Genomic DNA, 27,640 nt, shown 5'->3' with positions numbered 1-27,640 from the left:
AACTTGAGTTTACATGAATTAATAAAAAATAAAAGGTAAAACAATATTATCTAAAGAATTAAAAAAAAAAACTGTGTTAAGATAAAACAATATTATCTAAAGAAATAAAAAAATAAACTGTGTTTTGACCCTATAACTAGATCATTGAAATTTAATCAGGTAAACTCTCAATAAATATTTTAAAATTATTTGAAATCAAGTCTTGTGTTAATGTATCAAGTCAAGTAGAGTTTAATAATACTATTTTTTTTCTAAATTTAATGGAAAATATTTTATTATTTTCTTAATTTGTTTGAATACCCTACCATACCTAATCTTAATTTCAGAGCCATTACATCTAGACTCCTGAATTATATACATTGAAGAACATATGCATGGAGAAAAAAAAAAATTTTATAATAAGACATGTCACTTGACTCCTGAAAATAAAACCTCTTTAAATTGAAGGCTATTGATTGAACAAGATCGGCATCCCCTTGTAACTATAGTTATTAGAACCAATGCAACGCCATGGGTTTAGTTCAAAATAACATTATTTGGTATTGTTTTGAATATTTTCAATTAAAACATTGTTGAGATCAAGAATAATAAAAAATTAAAATAATATTATTTTAAATATAAACTTTTTAGAAATATTTGAACTTGACTCCAACTATAACATTTAATAATTTTATTGACAGGATTTTTCTATTGGTGTAAGAAATATATTTTTTGGTAATTAATTTGCCAATAAAATCATCGATAAAAATGCCCCGTCGGTGAATCTTTTATCGGTAATATTTTGTTTGTCAGTAAATTTATTAGTAATAAAAAAATATTATTACTGATGAAACAAACACATAAAAAAATTATCCATTTCATTCCGTCAGTATATCCCTTGAAAAATACCATCAGTAATTATTTAATTTTTTTTTTAAATTTATTTTATAAAATTATAAAATAATTAAATCAACATAAATAAACATAAATCAACACTATATAATAAATACTCAAAATGCTTGGAAAAAAAGAATAAGAAAATCAACTCGAACAAATTTGCAACAAATAAATAAAATGAAAAAATAAATTCAACTAAAAAAATTCATATGAAAAAAATAAAGTTGTAATTGCTTAAAATTTAAAAATTCTATAAATAAATCAACTAAAAATTGATCTCATATGAAAAAAAAATCTCACAACAACTTTTATAAATTATGAAGAACAAAAACAATTAAAAATAAAATAAAATAAAAATATAGTGAAAAAATCATGAAACAAATGGAAAAAAAAAGTTTACCTTAATGTAGTTGCAAATGAACCTAAAGAGAGAGAGAAAATTTCATAAAGCATATTAATTAAAAAAAACTAAGAGGATAAAAAAAGAAAGAAGAAGAAGATATACCTTAGCATGGAGAAAAGAAAAAGGAGATGAGAAGAGAAGAAAAGAGAAAGAAATAGATATTGATGTTTTTATATATATAGTAAAGAAGAAGAAGAAATAAGTTTGTCTCATATAAAATAACGGGATTTGGGTTTTTTATTGGAGCGCGTTAGCAATTGTTTTACCGATGGATAATTAAATATTAATATTTTTTAATTACTTCATTGGTAATTCTTTCTGTAATATTCAATTTTTAATTTCATAAAAAGTTTTCAGAAACCATCAACAATCATCGATGATTTTTCAATTCGTCCATGATTATGTCTGTACTATATAAATAAAAATTTTTAATTAATTAAATTTTTAAAAAACCCGTCAAATAACACCAATGACTTTTCAAGTCATTGGTGATTTTAATCTTAAAGAACAACAAATTAACAGTGTAATTAAAAAATAAACAACTCTAAAACTCTCGGAAAAATACCAACGGAATGATGAACAATATTCACAGTTTACCAACCAATTTACTGACGAAATAATTCCAATGATAATTTATTATTTTTTTGCTTTATTTTAAATTTTTTTCCACTACAGTATATACCGAGGGAATAGTTTTGTCGGTAAAATCTCTCGAAAATTTACTGATAAAAATATTCACTCAATATTTTTGTTTGTATTTATTAATTTTTTGGTAATACTCAGTTGATCTTTAATGGAATTTATCCTAATTAATTTTGAATTATAAATTGACCTGGATAGTAACTTAAATTGAATTGTGTTAACTCTCAATTGGATTTAAAAATAATGAGTTGTATTTTCGCGGATGAGGTGAATTGAATAGCCTTGCGTGTAACAATTAAGGGTTACATTGAGCTCCATGAGCGATCTCCATTTCAAAAGCTTATGTGAGCTAGTCTACCACCAATAGCTGGGAGCCACAAGTTTCTAAAGTCTAGGGCCTAGTCCCATTACCAGAAATTCTAGGAAACATTGCATTGATCACAATAATGTTGATTGATTTTGCAACATGTTGAAATTCATGATGGAATCAATCCACAATTTTAACCTATGATAGGTCCTTTCTAGACCCCATCACCCTATCCTAAGCATTAATGGTTTTGCAGGATGAATAAGCCCTCGTATGTATAATGTTGCCTCATATGGTATATAAAGATTATCTAAAGAAAAGACATGGGGAGGAAAAATCAATCTTCTTTTCAATGCATGACTTCAATGTGAAGAGGCTATTTGGTGAAGGCCTTAAAGATAGAAGATCCTTTCCTATCCAAGTCAATTGACTAACAATGTGAAGCTTCTTCTCTTCTATTTCCCACCTTGCCAGCCAGAGGAGGAGAGCGATAAATGCAACAGCCTGAACAGCAAGAACAGCATAAATGCGGGCTTGATGTTCTTCACCTAATCATACCAGAAATGTAGATATTAAAAGAGAATTATGAGCATTCAAAACAATTCATTCAAAATCTATGCTACTCTTCAGTACGAATTGTTCTATGATCCGATGTTAGTCAATAGTTATTACAATGTTAATTATTCCTGCAAACCATGCCGACAGATTGATTAACACCTTACAGTATTGAGGGCACATGCAAGTCAGATTACGTTCAAAAAATACATGCCAGGTGACAATGATAATGCCTCCGTAGCATCTATTGGAATGTAGTAGTAACCTATATATTAGGTCACAAAATTTATGGCACCATCCCTATCTTTAATCAAACACAATTTAATCACCTCACACACGAAGGTAGCAAGGGAAATATTTTACCAGTTCTGTGAAGTTGAGCAATACTAGAAAGCTTTACTTAGAAGGGGAATATATAATCCTTTTTAGAAACACTTCCCCTTGTGTTTCCATGATATTTAAAGCACACGTATCAGCCCTGGTTTGATAAGCATCTCAGAAAAGAGGTTTCTTTGGTCACTAGATTAACCCATAGATTAATAAGTTTATCCGGGTCATATCAGCCCTGGTTTTTTTAGAAAAAATCATCTTAGTTTTTTATAAATCATTAGTGTTGACTTGACTTAGCTAAGTTTAGCCGAATAAATAAAAATACTAAGAACATGGACGTACATGTCAACCCATTTTGTAAAAATAAAAATTCAGTCTAGTTCAAGCTCCAAGTGGTATATTACCCATTAGATGAAAAAGTATTTGACAAACACAATCCAAATGATCTGAATCACCCAATAGCTATAGAATGTTTTTCTTGTTTCCTAGCTGCTTCAAGAAGAAAATTCTTAAGAGGTTTCATATCAAGTGGAGGATAAGTCATAGACAAATTGAAACAAATTTTGGGAGCTTATATATATATATACATATTCTTGGCCTCTGACTTTGCTCTTCATTTAACTTGGATCGATTCTGAATCAAATTATGAAATGAATAATTTTCCTGAATAATACTGTCCCTTAATCTTGACAAGTTGGAAATTGGGATTGAGTTTTCAAAAGCATGAGGTTTCTTTTATTGTCTTAATATTGTATTTAAACATACCAAAAACTCATTTTTCATTCATTTGAAACCTACCAATTAGTTACTTGAAAGTCGACTTTCTTGTTAACATAACTACAGTTTCAAACACAAGTACAGTATATTTGACAATGTGTTAATGCTGGCTGGGTATACTTTTGGGCTAACTATAATCTTAAAAATTGTTTGGTTTTTTTTTTTAAAAAACTTGCTTTATATTTTAAATTATGAGAAAAACTTGGATTAAATAAAAGCTACAATTTATAATATTTTTAAAATTTGTTCTTAGAAACTATAACAGCAAAAGTTACTATAATATCAAAAACTTGCAATCAATCATATTAATCCTTGTACAATATAGACGATGTTGATGAATCAAAAAGCAAACCAAAAGGAAGAAAACAATATGTTCATAAATGAAGGCACATGGATACATGTGAGAATTTGTGGGTATAACATATAATTGAATAAAAACACGGGTAATTTGTGATTTGTTTTGCAACAAGGCAGTCTACAAAAGAAGAGCAAGATTGTGGTCCTTAGTCAATAATTCAATCTTCTTCATCATGACAATTGAGCTCCCTAAACCCATTAGGCATATGCATCCACATGCTTCTATTGAAATCGACAACTGCGTTTTAGCCTTAGCACACGTGTTAGCCCTTAAATGAGAAAGCGATGTGCCTGAAGGACAACCCAACAAGGGTAGGGTTTGGTCTCGTCTACACTGTCTCGGACCATAATATTGCCTCTCTTCTTACCGCGATGTGGGTGTAAGAACTTAATCCCACTTGTTGCTTCGTGAGCAAGAGATACGGTTTTTTTTTTTTAAAAAGAAAGATTGAACCTTCAAGTCAACTATATGAAAGAATTTCTTAAATATTTCTTATAAATGTAATAAGTTAATGTAAAAATCTTAATATTCAAGCTCTCAAGATGAGTAGCTAAGAGAGGGGATTTTTGAGTTCGGAAAAGGGCAGGGTTCTCCTTCAAAATATAAGGAGTGTTCATATATCACATGCAAGCCGAACTCATAGGTGGAAGTGGGGACGAGGAGGGTCGGTAGCACTTGAAAATGTGTAGTAATGTAGGACCATTTAGGCACATGATATGAACCTTTTTTCTTTTTGTGCGTTGGTCATTAGCTAGTGACTATAGACATCTTTGGCCTATTCTATGAAATCATTCTATCCCCACTATTTCCTCATTTTATGCGATTCCGTATCTCACAAATATCCACCTCTGCCATGCCATAAGAATTTATCTCGAGGCCCAAATCTTACCTTATTTAAGATCTATGTTCTTAGGTTAATTTACAAGTTGGATCCAACCATATCCAACCTCATTTAAGATCTAGGTTGTTAAGTTATTATACTAATCTAATCTATGAGATATTGTTTTAATAGAAAAAAAAAAAGTTAACTTGACTAAATTGATTTATTATCGAGTTGATTCAAAAAACTATGTTAAATTTTTACATAAATTTATTTTTGTCGTAATTTGTCTACCGACCTGAATTTAATTTAATTTAAAATTTATGTTATTAAATTGTTAAATCAATTTAATAACTAAGTTATTAGATTAATTTTAAAATGATATTGTTCTAATAAAAAAAATTAAAAATGTTCTTTAGAATTGAGTTAACTGAAATCAATCTCAAAATCCATTTGAAATGAAACTTGAACCAAGTTAGATTTCTAGCCTGTTTTCCATCACTCCTAAACATTCATGGCAGAATCTTCCACAGGACGGTGCTAGGTTTAATAGCTATTATCTCTGTAATATATATTACAAATTTCTATATTTCTTTTAATTTTATAATATTATCCATGATTGTGTATCTCCTATATTTTTTCACGCCTAGTAAAATTAAATCCATTTTAAACAAGAACCGTGCTAAGCAAAATAATAATAATAATAATAATAAAAATTCAACTCTCACTTGGAATTCAAGATTTCATCCAAATATATTGCAAATTACTCAATTATACAATTCTAAATTACTTTTTTTCCAAGTTGAAATTCCAAATTCTGAATCATTCAAGTATTGTTCCCTCTAATTTGATTGTTGTTCTATTCAAACCTTGCCATAAAAAAAAACTATATATATATATATAAAATACCTAAATTCTTAAAACCTTTTGCCTAAACATTGGGCCACTTAACTTTATTAAATTTTCCCAACAATTCTTTCTTTCTTTTAACGTTCCTTTTAATTAAAAAAAACTAAAAAATTAGCTGGAAATATTCTCTTTTTGAACAACTATACAATTATAAAAAAGGAAGGAAAGCAAAGCTAAAAAAATAAAGGAAAAAAAATAAAAATAAAAAAATCCATGTCTACAATAACATCAAGGATTAATATTAATAGAAAAAAAGAGACAAATTAAAAATCTTAAAAAAAAACAAATAATTATAATTGACACCTGGCATAACGAACACTCTAATATATCTGACTTCTCGCTCTCAACTTGACAAGCCGCCATCAACTCCCGCGCCACCGCCTACTTCGCCGCCAGCGGCGGGGGGGGGAGCGGCGGTGAGAATTTCACTTAGAGTGGTCATAACCTTAATTTGCATCTCCAAAGCCGCAATATAATCACTCGCTTCCTCTAAGAGATTCACAAACGAAACTTTCCGGCAACCAGGAACTAGCCGGCTCAAAACCTTCACTTTCTTCTCCACCGCCGGTAACTTCCTCCTCTTCTCTCTCTCCTGTAACCGACGATCACCGTTTAATTTCCGTTTCTTCACCTTCCTCACTCTCAACAACCGCGCCCGTTTCGCGAGAATCGCGCGGCTCCACTGAGTTCTTCCTCTAGCAGCCACCGCGAGGACTCTGTTAGCGGTTTCTCGTACTTCTCGAGTCCTCTTCCCAGGATGAGAAGATGTCCGGCTTGACCGACGGAGAGCTTCAAGAAGCTTCGACGAATAGATCCGCCGCTCTGCTTCAGTTCGCCACCTCACTGCTAGCTGGTTTTTGCTGTCATTTTGAATGTGACTCTCTGTCGTTTCATGAGTCAATTTTCTCCGTTTCTTTCTTCGCTGGTTTTGTTCTTGTTGGGATGACATGTCGCAATTTAATTGGTTGCTTGCCATTAAAAAAAAAATTAATACCTCTTATTTTGTGCCTGAAATGCAATAATATAGCAAAATATAAGTAATTATTTTAAGCTTAGGATTTTATTTTATTTTTTTATATACAAAAGGTGGCCAAAATTCAAGAAATGGGTAGACAAAAAAACAAGGATTTATATAAGCTATTGTATTGTAATATGTTGCAAATATATATATATATATATATATTACCTTTCAAGAAAATAGGAGTGGTGGTGGTGATGAGTAGTGTTGGGGTGGTGGCAGAAATTCAAGAGGTGGGTGCCCCAAAAATTCAAAAATCAAGAATTTGTATAAGCTAATTTATTGTACTATGTTGCAAGAGAATATATATACCTATAGTGGTGGTGAGTATCGGTGGTGATGGGTGGTGGTAGTGATGGTGGGTGGTTGTCAAAATTCAAGAATTGGGTGCACCAAAAATTAAAAAAATCAAGAATTTGTATAAGCTAATGTTATTTTCTATGTCGCAAAATAATATATATATAAAACAATATTACCTTTCAAGAAAATAACGTTGGTAGGCGGCGGCGAGTGGTGAATGATGGTGGTGGTGGTGTTCTATTGGGTTGGGGGAGGTGGGATGAAAGGAAATATATGCCACTGAGTGGTGTTTGTGGCAAAGAATATAAAGCAAATCAAATTAATACCTTTCGAAGGGAATAAAGATTGCGACAATGGAGTTTTGGGTTATCGGGGGAGAAAAGAAGGAATGGGTTTAGTAGTAGTGGCAGTTGCAGTTGCAGTTGCAGTGGCGGTGGCGGTGGTGGTGAGAGAGAGAGAGAGAGAGGAAGGAAGAGGGTGGAAGGAGAGGCGATGAGGGGAGAAGGTGGGATGGGGGAAACTTATAAAAGCATGTCACGGGAAACTATGCGGCCTTTCCTTAATCACATTAATTGGATTACCTTTCCTTTAGAGCTCCAAGGTTCCATCTAACTATTTTTCTTTTAATTTATTCTTCTTATTATTATTACTTTTTTCTTTCTTTCTCATTCATTATCACTTTTCTTATTTTTCATATACTTTTACTATTCATATTTACATACGTTTTGCTCTTCTTTTTTTTTTCAAAATTCGAATAATAAAATTAGCATTTAGAAAAAGATACTCTTGAATGCAATAAAACTATATCAGATAAGCATTCTTAATTTATTATTTTTTTTACGATTGATTGATACATGAATTGATTTGAGAATATTTTTAATTATAAAAAAAATAACTATTATTATCAATAGAGTGTCCGGCTTGATTTGACCCGTGATATTAATTATGAACTGCCCTAATTTGATTTATATGGTTATCAGGGAGAACGTGCTTGTCATTGTTAATTTTTTTAATATCATAGTATTAGCTTTTGTAATTAGTTATGAAATAATTAATCTATGGAGTCCATTTATGGGTTAAAGTCTTAATGTTCACAAGAGTTACACTTGATTGCCTATACAATACGATACAAGTTCTTCTGTAAATTTTGTCAAAAATAAAAATAAAAATCATGAAGTGCCCTAACTTGATTTACATGGTTATTAGGGAGAGTGCACTTGTTTTTTTTTTAATTTTTTTTTATATCATAGTAGTAGCTTTTGTTATTAATTAGTTATAATTAAAATAATTAATCTATGGAGTTCATTCATGGTTTAAAGTCTTATTTTTCACGAGAGTTAGACTTGATTGCCTGTTGTTTTGCAAATTTTGTCAAAAAATAAAAAACCTAACCTTTTGACTTAATATATTATCGATATATGCATTTAGTCATGATTTGCTTATATCATCCAATATAGATCATCCCAACTTGATGTGGTAATAGCACGTTGATTACATTGATTTGTGGTATAAATTATTAAATAGGTAGTGATGAACTCAAGTTAACAATCACAAATCCCCCAATAGCCCAAAACAATAGGTTCAAGTCCTTGTTTAAGTTCAATATTTCCACAATAATTTTTTAAAACCTTTTTACATGTTTTTTAATATTTTATCCTCATTTAATATATATTATTTTAAATAAAATATAATATAAAATATTATATGAATGAAATGACTTTTTAGCTCATTTTTTTTATAAAAAAAATAAGATTTATTGGTTATAAATAGCTCATGAATTTTTTAAGTTTAGATTTACCATCTTCTTATTCTCAATATATATATATATATTTAAAGTCTATTTTTTAAAAATATTATTATATTTTTTATTTAAAAAGAGACTTAAGCATTTGAAACTCTTAAAATTTATCAAAGATAACATTTTGCATGTACTAACCAGCAACTATTATAAATCAAGTATCAGATACAAGCTGTCAATTATTTTAACAAGAAAAAATAAATTAAATTATTAAATCAAGAGATTAACTAACACGTAAACCTTATTTATAAACTATTTAGATATTTTTAGGATTTCTCAATATTTATTAAAACAAAAGGAGTTGGGATGAGTTAATAATAGTAAATAATTAATGTTTATTGGGTGAATCCAAATGAACATGCTTGTTTAGATATTGTTTGTTTAAATTTTCGCTCATGTGAAATGATATTTTTCAATTTACTTTCAAATAAAAATGGACAAACATGCAGTTGATTTTTAGACAAATCTAAAATTTAAGTTTTTTATCATTTAGCTCGGAATTAACCTCCTTTGAATGTTAATTATCACTTCCATTGGGCTAACACCACCAAATAGTCAACAAGAAATTTGATGTTAGTTTAGAATCCAAATTGGAGAAGCCAAGTTGATTTATTATATTAATATTATTCTTTCTAACCACATACCTTTAGTGTTTTCGGCATGAAATTAATTAATGTAGCAATAAACACTATGCATGAAAAGGAATATTTGGAAATTGAACATGTTAGAATAAAGTTACCCCAAGCAGTGAATCACTTGGCTTAGAAAAAAAAACAGGGAATTAATTCATATTACTGGCTTCGAACTTTTTCCAACAAGTTAAATGTGTAAAACAAGATCAATTGCATTCAAGCTTTGAATTTCTTCTAGAAACAAGATAGAGTGCGACTTGGCTTGATCATCAGTTCAACTTAGGAGCATATTTTTGATGATTTCTATTATAATAAATGAGAGACATTCTTCTGGATATATAGTGACTGCGTCATGCATGAGGACATTCAACTTTGATGGATTAAACTATATTAATGTTAGTGGACAACAATCTAAAATCTAATCATGTTAAATTGTTGTGGGACAAAAAATGAATATAAATATTTTTTAGAAAAAACTAATTATAAATGCTTTTGTTTTATATGTTTTTTATTATCACATAATTAACACATATACAGTCCACAACATGGAAAAAAAATTTTTTTGTCTATTTTATTTTGATTTGTAATTTTTTTTTTTTGTCTATTTTATTTTGATTTTTATTTATTTTCTACGCAAAGATAAAAAAAAAAGAAGGGGGATTAATTAGAGTAGAAAATAAGTGCTCTAAACTTTGCTTGTCCAAGCAAACAAGAATCTAAACATGAATATTAATTTTATGCAACCAAAATCTTAATTATTTTCATCTCTATTTATGAATCAAAAAGGGAAATATTAATCTTGGCGTGTGGTTTCAATCATCTTAATTTATAATAACTTGCTTACAAATTAAGACAGATGAATTTTGATGTATATTAGTGTAATTAGGTCAACTAAAATGGATAGAGCCTTGTTTTGGGTGCATTGCAATCATTTTATTAAGGTGCTTTAGCAAGTGTTTGGTGCTTCTGCTTTAATTTCCACGTCAACCATGACGGCAGGTGGAACATCTTTAGCTAATTAATCATCTTTTTTCGCTAATTAATCAACATATGCATTTTAATGTTTTTTATATATACTATATAGTTTCAAACGAGCAAGTTGAGTTAAAGGTTTTACTCATTGGTAATAGACTCCTGGCTTTTCACCCAATAATACGAAGTCATTAATGTCAAATTAATAATTTTCTTTCTTCTTCTTCCCTGACAGATCGAGAGTCTATGTTTATGTGTAATCATGCACTCGAGAGTATCTCCTAAATAGATATGTGTTGTTATTGTTTTTTTAATACCTATGATTATGATTATCTTTACTAGTTAGAATCATCAATTTCAAATAAATTAAATTAGTAAGATAATAGAGACATTAAAACTCAACTACTCAAATTAGTAAAATTCTAGTTTTTCTAGATATAACTTAAACTCAACTATCAAATTAGTAAGATAATAGAGATATTAAAACTCAACTACTCAATAAAAATACCAAGTTCAATGCATACAACAAATCTAAAACATCAATTACCTTTTTTTTGCAAGTAATGAGAGAGTGTGAGAATTATCATTCTTAATTACATGTAATAAATAAACAATAAATGAATATTATATAGATTAAATACACTCAGTGTAGCAGGCAAGCGGTAAAAAGTTTATACTTTGTTGGTAGATTTCATGTTAACAGATTCTTCCTCATGATTTAATTTTTGAAATTGACTGATCACCAATGAATAACTTTTAAGAATGTGTATATGATATAAAGTAAGAAGAAGCATATAATAAATAAATAAGTAATATGTAGAAAGTAAATAATGGTCATCCACCACAAAATTTAAGTATTTTAAATGTAACTCAACTTCAACTATCAAATTTAATACTCCCTCACCTTTAAAATACCTCAGGTCTGCGGATGTGATAGATCCAAACGTGTGTGTGATTATTTAAATGCTACTGTTATTTGAAACGAAAGTGTTCATGAACGGAGTTAGTAGCCTAAAAAAACAGAGAAAGGGATCATACATATTTATGAGAAATATAATTTTAACCATAATCTCGTAAATTCTCATTCCACTCTTCAACTGAAGAGCCATCCTTGTAGGCTATAACTGTACTTTGACTGGGATTAAAGCTTTGTCACTGTTTATGAAAAGTTGACACGATCTACTAGGGTTCGTGAAGAGAGATTCAATTTTCATTGTCCATTCTACAGCCTATAAATTTCACTATACTTTCACATATTTACTTATACAGGGAGGCATGTCATGATCTAGCTTTTGATATAAAACGAAAAGAAAAATATCGTAGACATATTTACTTATACAGGGAGGTCATGATCTAGCTTTTTATATAAAACGAAAAGAAAAATATCGTAGAAGCATCTGCCTCCCTTATCTTTACTTGCAAGGCCGTTAAGCTATAGATTATACTACTGTGCTTGCCATCCTAGAATAAATTATTTCTTTTCCATTTTTCTTTATGGGTTTATTATTGATTGATGATGTGAAATTTTTTAATGGGATAACAAAGCAAGGGGTTGGCCTCCACTTGTTGGTTATGTTGTGGGGCTAAAAGAATTTTGTTTTTATTCTCAGCAATGATTAGTGGGTGATGCACATAAATAGAAAATTAAAGAAGAAGAAAAGGAAAGCATGGTGTTGTTTTCATGGCACTTTCTTCTATTTTATTGTACTCCCTTTATTTTATTTATTTTTTATTTTGTAAGGTTTCTTCTACAAAACTCACCTTCAAGTGCCGTGGACAAGTTTGATCCACGTTGCCAATGAGTCCATTGTTCTTGATATCCAATTGTCCCTCGTCAGACAACTCCATCCACGACTGCGATTCAAAATCATGAGTTGGATAACAAAGCCTTGTATATAAACAATACTTATAGTACTCTTGAAAACCAGAAAACAATAAACTTCAATTTGGTTTTTTAGTATATTTATTTTTTATCTGTTAGATAAAAAAATTGAATAACCAACCAGTATATCCAATACTGTTTGTTATTTAATATAAAAAATAATATATATCAAAGTCGGGTCAAACAATATTTATTACCCAATAAATATGAATTTTAGATATCCATACTGAGCAAAAACATTAACTATTTCATACATTCATCTATCAATTTAGGGTTTTAATTGAAACCTGTATTCTGGACACAAGTATTAGTATCTGCCATATGTCATGGGGGAGGAAGAGATACCATGAAAGCAGAAGAGAAGGGCCATGCAAATAGAGCCTTTAATTATGTTACCATTTATGCAATTCAATGACAATTAACATGCAATAGACTGGTGATACATGCTATGGGTCATAGAACGAGGAAAAAAAAAAAAAGTCTTGAGAGAATCAGTATAGCCCCATTACTTGTGACATGCCAGAGAGATTGCCTCCTTCAACGAGACAGGCTTGAATGTCATCAATGAAGAATCAATATAAAATGGAATTTAATAATATAAAAAAATCTTCCACAAATCACTCGAACCACGGCTAAGGTCTTTCATCAAATATTAAAATATATACTACAAATTCTTATTACTCCCAATCTCTATATCTAAGTTCAGTTTCTTTACCACCAATTACAGCTAATTAATTGAAAATTATAGGGCAAATTCTATATGGCCCAGAAGTTTATTTTTTCAGTAATGTAATTAATTTGATGTAAATCTTATGATATTGGCCTTTACCAAAGCAGAGCAAGTGGCCCAAATGAATCGAGTTCTTAAGAATCTAGCAATGGTCCTAAAGTTTTTAAAGTTATCTTATAGACAAGAGGAGGGCATGTAGTAGACAAAATTAAACAAGGTCAGTTTTGTTTTCTGCCATGAGGATTTGCTGCACAGCATCATAGATTTACATGTTTCTGTTGCTGGAATTGATTTAAAAACTAGGGTTACTTGTACAGTCGCAAAACCTGAAGTTATCTCAGTCATAAAATAAGATTTTTTTTACTTTAAAGCATGATCATACAAGATTTGGCCTAACTGGATTATCAAAGCTGTTATCTATTAGATTTGCCCTAATAATTGGTCATATCTGTTCATTGGGTACTTGTCTAACTATTTATGTGCTCACTTATCCATATCTTAACCACTTCCTATGGATCATCCAATTAGGGTTTAGTTTAGTGCTTTCAACAAATTAAAATATTTTTAATTTAGGTTTTAATAGCTGGATTTTTTGGGGTTTGTAAATCCTATGACTATACCGGACAAACAACGCTGATTAACGTTGGTTCATTGTTCCCTAACATGGGATTTTAAATTAAGTAATAATAAATTCTTGTCATTTGCTCTAAAATCATAGTTTCTTCTTTCATTGGCCATTGTTTATTAGTATTTGGATTTGACCAAGCAACCCACATCTTTTTTTTAAGTCACAGAACCGACTGTTGTGAACTGTTATTGACTCTCATATCTACTTTTGAGTTGTTACATGTTTTATTTATTTATGAAAGCATGATTCTGAATATGGATGATCTATTTAAATCTTGTTTGAAAAAAAAATTAAATTCGTACACGAAATTAAATTGATTAAGGATAGCCTTGATTGTTAAAACAAAAAACGTCATTATTATTCTATCATTTATTTAACTTCTTAAACATAATTTATAAGAAATAAAATGGTCATGAATCTCAGTGTTCTCTGGGAAAAGATTACCGCATGAAAGAGATCTTTGAGATGATAATTAAAAAAAAAAATTCTCGATATCAGAAATTGTTATTTACTAGTTTAATTAGTATAACAAATTGGTTTTTTATTTATAAATATTATTTATTTAAAATCCAGCTTTGCCCATTACTCGAACAAAGACTAGGTTAATTTTAAAAAACATTACTCGGGTTAATTAAATTAAGTCATATGTTAATTTATTAATCTATTCGCTTGACTATGTTCATTCAAGTCATTTATTACTTGAAACTCAACATAAGTTAGATGCCGATAAGGATAAAATGTTTGTGTTAAGGATAAACATGAGATTAGATGGATTAACGCGTTTTAGGCAGGCTACTTGGACTGCAATTAATACTGTGTTTGGCAAACCAGGACTTGACCTAGCGGTGGAAGGGGCTTGTTTTCTTCCACTGCACCTGGATTCAATCCCTAACGTGCACGCCTGTCACCCCGTGGTGCCTTACATGCCTATTGGGTTTGCAGAATATTCAGTGGACCGTGGGGATTAGTCGTGATGCTCACAAACTGGTCCGGACACCCCACGTAAATTAAAAAAAAAATACTATGTTTGAAACATTATTGGCTATACACACATTGATCCTTGTCACATGATACATGATTAGGGGCTAACTAAATATACTTTCTATCCATTAATAAATTTATTTGCTAGGGCATAATATAGGAGGCTAATCTTGCCTTTGCCGACAGTGAAATTTTAAAGAATAAAATACTACGCAGGTTCAAATAATTGACGGCACCGGCATCATTTAGCCAATCAAACGTGCACGAGTGCTTGCCTTCTTTTTTTCTTCCACTGCACCTGGATTCAATCCCTAACGTGCACGCCTGTCACCCCGTGGTGCCTTACATGCCTATTGGGTTTGCAGAATATTCAGTGGACCGTGGGGATTAGTCGTGATGCTCACAAACTGGTCCGGACACCCCACGTAAATTTCAACGGGATCCACCGATATATGGGGGCCACATAAAACTTAAAGGGGGCAATCGCAACTGGCCGTGACTAGCGTAGCAGTACCACGTCCAGTTCAGGCAGCTGTTGCTTCGATTCTACCATCCGAGGAGAGATCCTTCCCTGGATTGTTTAGTCCATGCCATCGTTACTTTTAAGGAAATGTAACCACGACAAATCATGACCACAGTATGTGTTTATTATTGGGTAGCTCTCACGGTTCAGTTCAAAAAGATGAGTTTTAAAAAAGTTTTAAATTATAGTTTTTTTTCTTAAAAATTCGTAATGAATTTTTATGTAAGTTTTTGAAATATAATTTATATAGTTATTTAATATAAGTTAGTCAATAAAATTATGATATCATATCAAAAAATCATTGCTAAATTATTTTAGCAATGGTTATATGATACTTTAAGATATTATTTATATATATAATTTTCTAATATATTTACTTAAATAAAAGTTAGAAATTTATATATACTTATATTATTTTTTCAAAAAGATAAGTTTTAAAAAAGTTTTAAATTATAGTTTTTTTTTTCTTAAAGATTCGTAATAAATTCTTGTGTAAGTTTTTGAAATATAATTTATATAATTATTTAATATTTTAATTAAAAATTCTGTAAATTTAAAATTTATATATACTTATACTATTATCTACTTAAAATTCATCAAATAAAATAGATAAAATAAGATAAAATTGATAAAATTAAAACTTATGATTATTTAGTCAATAAAATTACGATACCATATCAAAAAATCATTTTAGCAATGGTTATATAATACCTCAAGATATTACTTATATATATAATTCTCTAACATATTTACTTAAATAAAGGGTTGGAAATTTATATATACTTATATTATTTTTTATTTAATTTTTATTAATTAGAATAAAAATAATAAAATTTAAATTTATAATTATGTAACCCTTAAAATTTTAATACCATATCTAAAAAGTATCTTACTCTAATAACTTAAATTCAAGGCACCGCTAATAAAGATATCACGGGGGAGTGACAGTTTTGAAGCATCAAATGGAAATATCTATGATTCCCTATATTTCAAACTTCTGCACTGATATTGAAAACGTTGACACTGTACAAGTGATAACTGTTTTGAACATGTATCTTTGAAATAAATGGAATATAAACCAATAGTGTAAGTATCTGATGCAGAGAAACTTGACCTTTTCCTGTCTCCCTTGATTAAGACATCAATTTAAGCATTTCGTTGAAGCAAATACAAATCCTAAGTCAACTTTAAGATCAGATAAAGAGTGCAGTTGCGATATCCATGCAATGAAACAGAAATGTTGAGGCATTAACGTGCTTGATTTTTATACTTAACCCACCAAGTCCAAGAAAGCAATCTATAAAGAAGAGGCCAGGGAAGATAGGAAATCAGAAATGGATAAAATATGCCACGGTTCTAGAATAATTAGCGTTACTTAAAGGGGGGCTGCAAGGGAGAACAGCTGTGAAGGTTGGAAAAAGAAACTCAATAAAAGAGCGATGATATCTGTTCTCTACATCTATGTTCTCTCTTCCAAAATGTCAAACATTTACATGTGACAATCCATTGACATCTTCGAATCCAATGAAAATGTCATTTTCTTTGATTTACTGAGATAAGCTGCTCCATCCAATCAACTTCCATGTTTCATGGAAAATATATCACAAAATTGTACCAAAAAAATCTTACAATGCATGTGCATGAGAATGCTGTCAGCTGGTAACTGGTAGCTGCAAGTTGTTTGGTGAAGATTTGGGCTTCACAAGATATGCAAGTGTGATTTCTGATGGGGTAGACCGGTAGAGTCTGAAATTTCTTCTAGCAAGTGATTGATATAAGCAGACCTCATCTTGCTTACAATAGTGAGCCTGAAAAATGAATCAAACTGATTATTTCTTGGTCAAAAACTAACAGGAAATTGTAAGCTTAGCATGGAGTTTTCTAAATGGAATTTCCTTGAAAATGTATAGTCGGAACATAGAATATATATCCGCTAACCTTTGTGTTTAGCTATCAAACTGAACTACACAGCAATAAAGTAAAGGCATACCCTGCAATTTATTCTTCCTATTGAAGAAGAGGCAGTGCATCTTTTAAAATCAAGGCTCGCAGTTCCTTCTGAACCTAAATAACTAACCTTCAAGAGGGATCGATCAGCACTGCATTTTTGGGTTCAGTTTCAACACTGAATTTATTGCGTGCTTCCTGCAGTTGAGTTCACAAAGGAGAAGATTGTTGAGATAGATGGAAACAACATATGAACAAAAACAGGTACAAGCAACATAGAATTTTACTAAATAGAGTTATCACATAAAAATTCTAATTCAAAATTTTATTGCTGAATAGTTTTACAACTCTTTAAATAAACCTAAAAACATTAACCTAGACAAACTAAATAATATGAAAAAAAAAGCAATGAAAATCCTGAACAAACTAAGAAATCTATAATACAGAGGAAAAATAACAAAACTAGCCCGGACAACACCTTCTAGGCCTAATTTGAGGATCATTTGTAACAATGAACTGATCCCTTATGGAATTGGGCTAGTAAATTCTCATGGTAAAATTTAAGCACAATCCAACTGTTAGATTGAAAGTTATGGCTTTTTTTGTTAGGTCGATCACCCTGCATGACCTAGGCTTTTTCTTAGACTTAAACCTATCCCATCGGTCCATAAACATCCCTACATGGCTAACCATCAAGCTCAATTATGATGGATCCACAACTTGCTGATCGGAACCACCTACATCAATTATGATATGCAACAAAAGTGAAAAAAATAAAGGATGAAACATGGCAGGGAACAATAATAACTAGGCTGGATCTTAGGAGACCTATGAGAAACGGTACTCTTCAGGTAATGATATTTCGAGACACAGGTTGCTCTCAATGGATGAACCACCATCAACTTCAATTGTCTCTGTGTCAGCTGATGATCGATTCCTGAGACGCTTCAAGGATTCGGATTTTGATGCTGGAGGCTGTACTCCTTTCAGGTCCAAAGTTTGAAGTTCAGCTTGTTCCATGTTCAAGTCTAGATACCTGATTAGACTGTTCGTATCAGCTACAGTAAGTCTCCCTGCAAATACCAAATAAAGTTTTCAAATCAAGTTAATTGAAAGGAAACTTCAAGGGAATTGATGCGGCCAAGAAAATGCAGGAGTTTGTTTCAAATTCTCAAAATCATCAGTTGACACAATAGCATCAAACCTGATAAAAAAGATTTAACAAAATAATCAGAACAGAAACCTTCCAATTCTTTATTCATAACAAAGGAAATCGTCTCTCAAATATTCTTTCAAAATTAAAAGTAGACTTTTGGATTAACCATCTGTTACCCACTTATATGTTAGGATCGATTCGATCTTTGCCCAGAGGCTGAGTACAATATTTTAACTTGGTTTGGACACTTGCCTCCAGAGGCTGAATACAATATTTTAACTTGGTTTGGACGCTTGCTTGAATCCACAGAGAAGCTAATATTATTAGGTATAGAGAAAGCTACAACTACACAACAATGGAGGAGAAAGAAACTCAACTCAACTCCACTCCCATCTCTCTCACTCAGCTTGCCACTACAAGGCAGCTCTCTCTAGCTCTCTGTTTCTCCTCTCAATTGGCTCCACTTTGCTCATACATATGGTGCCTATTTATAGTTGAAAATGGGGGAACACATCCCATTTTCATCCATGATTTCTCCCAAAAAATCACCACAAATCCTCCCTTGATTTGCAGCCATGATTTTAGCCCTTTTATTAACTCCTTTCTTCAAGCCTTGTCTCCATCCCATCAAAGCTAGGATTGTGTGAGTTTGTCTCCACACTCAACATTATACAATTCTGAAATTTAATTATTATTCAGCATTACATATTCCATGGTAAAGTACTGAGCATTTCAGTGACAATCAGCTAAATGTGAAAATGGAATTGTACGACTATTCGAAGAGCTAGAGAAATGGGCAAATGGGACAAACAATAGTTAAGCTTACAATGATACTGGCAAGCCAGCAGCAGCTAAATTAGCATCCACTTTGATACGCGATCAGCACTAGATGCAACAGCAACTTTCAGGCCTTTGTTTTTGCACTGTCATACAGGAGGCACTATGCTAATGTAGACTCAACACAATCTCATTATTCAAATTCTGGATTTTTGCAGTTTCATACCAGAGTGATGAGTTCAAGGGCAGCTGGAAATCAAATTCCAGGATTCGGTTTTGCATGCTGCAATGTGTGAAAGGACTTTGGGCCTCACAACACAAATTCACACTGCATTACAAACTTGGATATATAATCTTTCACACTAATCAAACCTTATCTAGACATATCTCACAGAACATTTTCTTTTCCGCCTCGATCAGGACCGAATCCCTTAATACCCTTTACATTTGCAACGCCAAAGTAGTTTGCTTCACTAATACATTGAATAAACTCAGCAGTAAAACTACAGCTACTTCCCATCAAATTTCCATCTCAAACAATCAAATTTCTGTCACTCAAACACCAAATTCCAGAAAATAAAAACAGAACCATTGACAACATTATACAACAAGTCCTCTAAATATCAAATGGCAAATCATTTGCATTCTTTTCAAGAAACAAAAAAGAATTGCTAACATTGAAATTCTCGCTAATTGAAACCAAATATCCAATCACTTATTATCTAACAAGAAATAATCACTGTATCAAAGCACAAAATCTCAAACTGAAGAACCATACATATATATATATATTACCCGTGCCCATGAATGACACAAAATCCTCCACTGTAACTTCAACTCCCATCTCAGCAAAAATATCAACACCTGCCATTCTGAAAGGCTCTTCACTATTGAACAACACTCCATCCATATCAAAAGGCACAGCAGATACCTTACCCCACTTTTACTTCAGTTTCATTCTTTTGCTCCACCTTCACATGTGCCTTCACTACCATTTTTCTATGAAAGACTAAATTTTTTGACCTCCATTGAAAAAGTTAGTAGAAATTGAGATGAGTTCTGACCCTTTTGGATTACAAGTGAAAAAGAAGAGAGATTTAGCCCACCTGGGGTTTGATGCAGAAGAAGGGGATAGTAGTTTCATGGGCCATGACTTGGCCTCCTCATTTTTTTATATATATATATTTTTGGTAGCTAAAGTGGTCCTGATTTTGAGTGGCAAGTACCAGGTGGTCTGTTTTAGTTTAATAGCTATACTGGATTTTGTTAGGACAAAATTGGTCCATGATATTGTATATATTGACAAATTGGTCATTTTTGGAGTCAATTATCGTGAAGGGAAGTTTGGGGGCGAGAATGAGTTTTGGTTCAAGCCTTTTTTTAGTTGTGGAGAAATGGTTTTGATTATTTTTTTTAGTTTATTTGCGAGGCATTGAATAATGAGGTGCCTTTTGTATTATTTCTAGTTTTTTCTTATTTCCTTTTAAAAAAATAAATTTATTTAGTTAAAATTATAAAATGGATTTTTATATGTAAAATAAATAAAAAAACATGTCTCCATAAAAAATAAAAATAAAAAAACAAGTTGTATTAGCTTTTACAAAACTTAAATTTGAAATACAATGTAACTAACCAAATAAATTTTTTATATAATTAAAAAAATAAAAATTATCACCACACCAAATAAAAACTACCACAATACTATATAATCTCATTTTGTGACCACTCTGTTTTTATGGTATGGATTAAGAACTGACTAAGAGGTTTATTTGGGTTGTAGCCTAAGATGAGCTTAGATAGCCCAAAACAGGTCCATTTCAGTTTGAGAACCTGATTTCTCTACATTTACAGAAGCAAAGGTCAATTTTCAGCTCCATGTTACCCTTTAGATTACTTATCCTAGCAATCAGATCAACTTTATGACCCCATAATTACAATTTACCTAGAGCATATGCAGGCTGCATGCTTTCTTTTTTCAAATTCTTAATGATCATAATGTTTTGCCATCAACCAATAATCATGCTACTGCTAGCTAGTAAACACAGTTCAGTAAACTGTGTTTTCTGGTGCTGCACTTGATAGTAGAGCCCTACAATGCAAACTCCAATAATGCCAGTATATTGTGAATTTGTAATCACTCCACTACTTCATTATAGTTATAGTGCTCACATTTTAATCCTAGTTTCCCACTAATCATGATTATGCAAAAACTGTTTTTCTTCTATATATTTGCTTCCTTGAAGCAATGTTAATCAACCAATGATCAAACTAGAAAGGAATACAAGGACACGTCAGAAAGACCTTTTTTCAGTTAGTTTCAGTTTAAAGTAAATTATTTTTTAATCTTAATACTTCGCATACTTAGATAATCACAGGTTGATGATGAAGTCGACAGTTGTCATATTTGTGCCAAGGCTGACATTCTTGCATCTTCAAGTTGATGCTAAGAGGCTTGTTTTGAAGGAGACCAATGCAGAAAAAACTGGTAATCAGCATTTGTCTAATGTGCAGTAGAGTGATGCTGGAACTGATATTAAGCCAAATAATCAACAAGGAAAAGCAAGCACCTATGGTTATCCTGTGACAGGCTCAGTGCCAGCGGTGGAGACCAAGAATGATAATGCAACTAGCATTCCTACTACTAACAACAATGGCATTCCTGATGATGAGACCAACAGCAGTTATGGAAACTATGGAGATCCTTCTGGATCATCTACTGAAACTCACCATTCCTTTACCAATGATTGTCAGCCTAGGAAAGGCTGTTGATCAATTATGAACCAAAGCAATGCAATTATAGCAAATACTGTGGATTGGGCACTCTAAAGATTAAGAAGTGCAGTCCACACAGCTGAAGTATTTTTATGGTATTTAACTGCGAAGTGCTCATGTTACTCTTTAATCGTATTTACATGTCATGCTTGTCTTGCTTTTAAGCTGCTGCTTTGGTGCTTAATACTATATTTGAATAAAAGCCATGACAAGTGTGCTTGATGTGATATAGTTCAAGCTTTCAAGGATTGATAAAGAACAAATTGAAAAAATGAAAATGCATCTAAGCACTTGGTCAAACCCGTAGGTTCAATAGGCCTCCTGCAAGCAAATTCCTGCACTATAACCAGTATACTAGATTTTAAATTTTGCAGCAGTAACATTCATTCTCCTATACTTGCTGACAAATTGAGAAGAAAACATTCTGGTTGTAGTAAGTTACTTTTCTTTCAAAATGTGAGTGCTTCAATGCAATCATCATTTCCAAGAATGCGACTCAATATGTTAAAATTTGGTGGGCTTGATTAAAAAAACTTGAGAATAGTAATCTTTTCTGAACCTGGATCGGGATTATGGAACTGGTACCTCCATTTACAACTATGACAGCTAACTTCCCTCTTTGGATCACAACTTCTGTTCTGAACATGCTTCCTATCCTCATTGATGCTCTAAGAATGCTTCTGACATTTCATAACTCACCAAAAATCCTTGCATGAACATGTCCCAGTCTTGAAATGATGGTAGCGAGCGCGGTCCCTCACGATTATCTCCCGATCATAGACTTGAGAGATTAGCTTGAAGGCAGAATGACAGTCCTCACACATCCTTAAATTCTTCACTACATGGATAGTTGTTCCTGGTTTCGTGTTAATCAATCCGAAAGCAATTGCAAGTTTTTCACTGTGGTACTGCAGTTCAGCTTCCTTCTCTTCCTCTTCAATATCAAATAAAACTTGAGAGGTATTTGGTGAATAACCTTCCATCTTTAGCCTCTTAATCATATTTTTCAACATCAAATAGATATTCTTCATTTGCGGATGCGATCCATCTCCCATTTTGAATTCATGGACAACACCATCAAAGTCAATCATGCTTATTCCGGTGCTGGTCTTGACTCCTCTTTCCTTCATTAGTTTCCTCACATTTGCTACATCATCCCATCTCCCAGCCCTTGCATAGATGTTTGATAACAAAGCATATCTACCACTATTTTGAGGTTCCAATTCTAGCAAAATCTTCCCTGCTCTCTCACCTAATTCTACATCTCCATGTTTCCTACAAGCCCCTAAAAGTGCTCCCCAAACAGCAGCACTGGGTTCCATTGGCATTGAATACATAATCTCCTCTGCCTCTCCTAATAGCCCTGCTCTTCCTAGGAGATCAACTACACACCCATAATGCTCCATCCCAGGCTCTATACCATACACTTCCTCCATGGAATACAAAATCCTTAAGCCCTCATCTACCATTCCTGAATGAGCACAAGCACTTAGGACACCCAAAAGAGTTATCCCATTTGGCCTAAACTTCTGTTCTTGCATCTTAAAGAAAAGCTCAATGGCATCCTCTGCTCTACCATGCATACCTAGCCCACAAATCATAGCATTCCAAGTGAAAACCTCTTTCTTTTCCATCTTCTCAAAAACATCCCATGCCATATCAAGCCTCCCGCATTTCGCATACATATCCACCAAAGCAGTACCCAAAACAGCATCAGAGGAGTTTGAATTATTATTCACATAAGCATGAATCCATCTTCCTTGATCAAGAGCCCCCAAGTTTGCACAAGCAGCTAGCACACTAGACAAAACAAATTTCCTAGGCCTAATTTCCTCTCTTTGCATCACATTAAAAACCTCCAAAGCTTCCTTGTAATACCCTCCTTTGATATAACCATCAATCATAGCACTCCAAGAAATCTCATTCTTTTCTTTCATCTCATTAAACAACTCTCTTGCTTCTTCAATCATGCCACATTTTGCCATACCACTGACCATCACATTCCAAGAGCCAACATTCTTATCCTCCATGCTCCAAAACAATTCCTTAGCTGCTTCCACCTCTCCACACTTCAAGTAACCATCAATCATTGCGTTAAAGCAAATAACATCTGAGTTCCCATCCTCATCTAGCATTCTCCTTGCCCCCTCTACTTCACCAAAACTTCCATACATCTGGATCCCAGCACTTCTTATATGCACATCTCCACTAAGTCCTCGTTTGATCACATGAGCATGCACCTGCACCCCTTCTTCAGCTGCTTCTGCAGCCGTGCAGGCCTTAAACAATGTCGGATAAGTAAACTTATTAGGCCTTGCATGTGCAACCATCATCTTGTAATAACACCATATGGCCTTACATGGCTCATTGGTCTGCAAACAACCTTTGATGATAATGTTAAACACAAAAACATTAGGGTTTGGGACATACTCAAAGACCTTTAAGGCAAAATTCAAGTTGCCAAAATGAGGATTTGCATAACATTTCACTAAGGTACCAGATACATAGTGATCTTGAAAATGGCCTGTCCTTAATGCCACAGCATGGACTTGCTTGAGATGATGAAGTGAAGTGCTGCTTTTGGTGTTCAACAGATCTAAGATTGTTTTCTGGGAAAGTTGGGATGTGAATTTGTTTTCTGTTGGGAAGTCTTTGGGAGCAAGATGATAGGGAAGATTTGTGGTTGTGGACATGATTTCTTTGCCATCTTCGAGTGGCCAGGGGCAAAATATATTATATTATAAGACAGCGAGGCCCAATAATTCAGTAATTTTAGCCCAGGCCTGAAAACTCACCAACAAAAGCCCAGGCCTGAAAAATATTATAACAAATATTAAGGTACCTTTTAGTTTACATCGGAGTTTTAAAACCTGAACCAGATCAATTTGAAATTTGGATCAGTTTGAATAGAAATTTTTTTAAAAATATTTAATTATATCAAAACTTAAAAATTTAAAAATATTTAATTATATCAAAACTTTACCATTACCTCGTTGATTTTTTTAATTAAAAATAGAATAATATACAAAAAAAAATAGTTGCTAAGGACAGTGGTAGTGACAGGTAGTCCAATGGGCTTAGTGGTCCTATCTGAAAAGGCTAATGGCCCTATATTTTCACAAAATAAGGTCCAATCAACATTGTAAAATAATTGTCCTTAATAAAATAAAAAAATTAAATATATTAACAAGATAGTTTGATAGCGTTCTACATTGTAAAATAATTGTCCTTAATAAAAAAAAAAATATATATTAACAAGATAGTTTGATAGCGTTTAGGATATGATCCCGAGTTTACTCTACACATCATCAAGCGGAGCAAGTAATTTATTAATTTGTTGTAAGGAACTAATCTTTAATTTAACTGAATAATTACCCTATAATTAAAGATAGATAAAATAATAATAATAATAATAATAATTTTATTTTCAAGTCTAGATTAAGATATTTTCATCATCCTGGATATGATTTTTTCTTCCTATTGTTTATCTATGAAATAACTAGTGATATTTACTCTAGAAATATTTTTTTTTCTCAGTTTAATTTGGATGATAAATGTGTTTATTTCACACGTTATTATCCAAGATTTGAATCTAATAAAAAGTGATAAATAAAGATCTATGGTAAGTTTATTAATTATGCTATGAATAGTTTATTATTTAAAACACTATTAAATACGAACTCGCAAAACAATGTAGTTAATTCTATTTCTCTTTCTCCAAAACATGGATTTAGTTTCATTAATAAAATCCAGATTAATTAAGACGTGCACAAATATTTTTATATTTCATATTTCAGAACCATTTGTTTTTCTTAAAAAGAATTATTATTTAAGACACAATAAATAGACTTCTTTTATGCAAAAAATTACATAGCCCAACTACAAAATATAATTAAGAACTCTTAATGAAATAAAATACACATAATATTTGGTGAGTTTACCATAATTAATGCCAGGAGCAGGAAATCGTGGATTCCGAATCCTAAAAATTAAGAGCTTGCCAATTATGTAATTATCTTAATCTTCACACATTAAAAGAGAGAGACTTTAGAGTTCCCGTCCTAGTATACCACTATACCTACAATACGTCTTTGATTATGATTTGAACATCAATATTAATGTCCCACAAGATCACTAATTCTATAATCATAACAACACAAGCACCCAAATACTATAAATAAATAAGAAAATCCATTGCAAGCCTCAAAAACTAGGGCTTCCCTTTATTTTTAAAGAGATAAAAATATTTGTCCCCTCGCAGAGACATACTCGATTATTTTTTGCAATGGAAAAGACTAGATATTACCACTTCCTACTCACAAAATCCGAAGAGGAGGAGCAGCAAAAGCTACATGGTGATGGTCCTTGGCCCCTGAATTTTGATGTGGTAGAAATACGGAAAAGTAGCAGTGGTGATCATCATCCCCTTGAAAGCTTGCCGCTTTTTCCATGGAAGCTCAAAGTCGAATTACCACTCAATCAAATAGGAGGCTATGGTCCTATTGAGTTAAGCGCTGGACAGGTTTTTGACCATGTTCTTAAGTACTGGGATGCGGGAACTGTGTCCCAATTGATTAGTCATGAACAAGAACAAATCCCTATCGTTGTGCAAGATTTGGATTCCGGCGTGAAGCATGATATATATCTGGTCAGGTCGAAGGAAGGCGGCGGTGGTGGTGAAGAAAAATACAAGATTCATCTTCACTGGAAGCAGAAGAATGTCAAGAAGCAAGGTGACAAGGATACTTTGTTAATTGGCATGTATTGGAATATCAGTTCTTCTTGTTTATGCTTATCTGTTTTGGATGGTCCATGTTGATGTTCTTTATTAGGTTAATTAATTAGCTAATTAATTTCTGTAAGTAGGTCGCAAACCTCCTCATGAATTTAAGATATATATTTATTCCCAGCTATAGGCTATGCCTCTTTTCTCTCTCTCTCTTTTTGTGTTGTGTCCATGTCTACAATTATAGTTGTTCCATGATATATTAGGGTTATGCATAATATGATTTTGGTAAATTGATTTTTTTTTTTTAACTTTTAACTCATAGGGATAATTAACTCAAAATGTTACACATCTAAATTGATTTTTTTGTTGAAAATAATTAACTAACTAATTAACTGCTGGAGGGAGGGCTATACTGGTTTAATTCTAATCTCTACAAATCTGTCTTTTGTTTCAATGTTTTAGGGTTCTTCGTTTTAGCAGTGTTGCTTACGGTTTTTCCTTCTATATACTGCTCTATTATGCAGTTTGGCTCTTGTTTTTCACATTTTCTGTTGGTTTATTAGAAGAATTAGTAAAAAAGTAATTACAATATTATTAGCTCAAAAAAATTGGGTATTCTTCACAATACATCAAAGGGCTTTTTTAAAAAAAAAAAACTATATAAGAGATTTAATTGAAAGATATATATATAAGTAGAAATACAGGCCAATTCATATAATATAAATATTTTATCTTGAGGCAGATTGGTTTTTGTCCTTCTTAGTTTACGATTAGCAAGAAATATTAGCTAAGATCTTAATCTTCAACTTATGGTACAC

The 27,640-nt window shown here is 31.9% G+C and overlaps 3 protein-coding genes and 1 long non-coding RNA gene across 6 annotated transcripts; 1 reads left to right on the top strand and 3 right to left on the bottom strand.

Annotated features, from left to right (window-relative positions):
• Nucleotides 1–6,253: 6,253 nt before the first annotated feature.
• Nucleotides 6,254–7,870, bottom strand: LOC105135655 (transcription factor bHLH149-like). Of its 2 annotated transcripts, none has more exons than XM_011040639.1 (2): nucleotides 7,472–7,870; nucleotides 6,254–6,985 (listed from the first exon to the last, which is right to left on the bottom strand). In XM_011040639.1, exon 2 carries the CDS (start codon nucleotides 6,951–6,953, stop codon nucleotides 6,321–6,323), a length of 633 nt encoding a protein of 210 aa, XP_011038941.1. In that variant the 5' UTR covers nucleotides 6,954–6,985; nucleotides 7,472–7,870; the 3' UTR covers nucleotides 6,254–6,320. The 2 variants fall into 2 exon arrangements, with proteins under 2 accessions (XP_011038941.1, XP_011038942.1); XM_011040640.1 differs by lacking the exon at nucleotides 7,472–7,870 and adding an exon at nucleotides 7,164–7,465.
• Nucleotides 7,871–16,846: 8,976 nt separating this feature from the next.
• LOC105135654 (uncharacterized) lies at nucleotides 16,847–20,786 on the bottom strand. Of its 2 annotated transcripts, none has more exons than XR_844215.1 (4): nucleotides 18,922–20,786; nucleotides 18,721–18,796; nucleotides 17,432–18,592; nucleotides 16,847–17,249 (listed from the first exon to the last, which is right to left on the bottom strand). It is a non-coding gene; the product is annotated as an uncharacterized LOC105135654 (long non-coding RNA). The 2 variants fall into 2 exon arrangements; XR_844214.1 differs by having other exon boundaries at nucleotides 18,725–18,796.
• Nucleotides 20,787–22,363: 1,577 nt separating this feature from the next.
• On the bottom strand, nucleotides 22,364–24,790 carry LOC105135653 (pentatricopeptide repeat-containing protein At5g66520-like). The gene has a single exon (XM_011040638.1). The coding sequence runs from the start codon at nucleotides 24,784–24,786 to the stop codon at nucleotides 22,789–22,791; it is 1,998 nt and encodes a 665-aa protein (XP_011038940.1). The 5' UTR covers nucleotides 24,787–24,790; the 3' UTR covers nucleotides 22,364–22,788.
• Nucleotides 24,791–26,378: 1,588 nt separating this feature from the next.
• LOC105135741 (B3 domain protein) lies at nucleotides 26,379–26,912 on the top strand. Its single transcript, XM_011040774.1, has one exon. The coding sequence runs from the start codon at nucleotides 26,379–26,381 to the stop codon at nucleotides 26,910–26,912; it is 534 nt and encodes a 177-aa protein (XP_011039076.1).
• Nucleotides 26,913–27,640: the final 728 nt, after the last annotated feature.

This window comes from Populus euphratica, unplaced genomic scaffold, assembly GCF_000495115.2.
Source record: "Populus euphratica unplaced genomic scaffold, PopEup_1.0 scaffold271.1, whole genome shotgun sequence".
Lineage (NCBI taxonomy): Eukaryota > Viridiplantae > Streptophyta > Magnoliopsida > Malpighiales > Salicaceae > Populus > Populus euphratica.
Note: the sequence above shows the minus strand (reverse complement) of the source record. Positions and strands in the feature narration are given on the sequence as shown.

Bases quoted from the DNA above. Each gene is read 5' to 3' on its own strand.
- LOC105135655 (XM_011040639.1), bottom strand. From the start codon at position 6,953: ATGGCAAGCAACCAATTAAATTGCGACATGTCATCCCAACAAGAACAA.
- LOC105135653 (XM_011040638.1), bottom strand. From the start codon at position 24,786: ATGTCCACAACCACAAATCTTCCCTATCATCTTGCTCCCAAAGACTTC.
- LOC105135741 (XM_011040774.1), top strand. From the start codon at position 26,379: ATGGAAAAGACTAGATATTACCACTTCCTACTCACAAAATCCGAAGAG.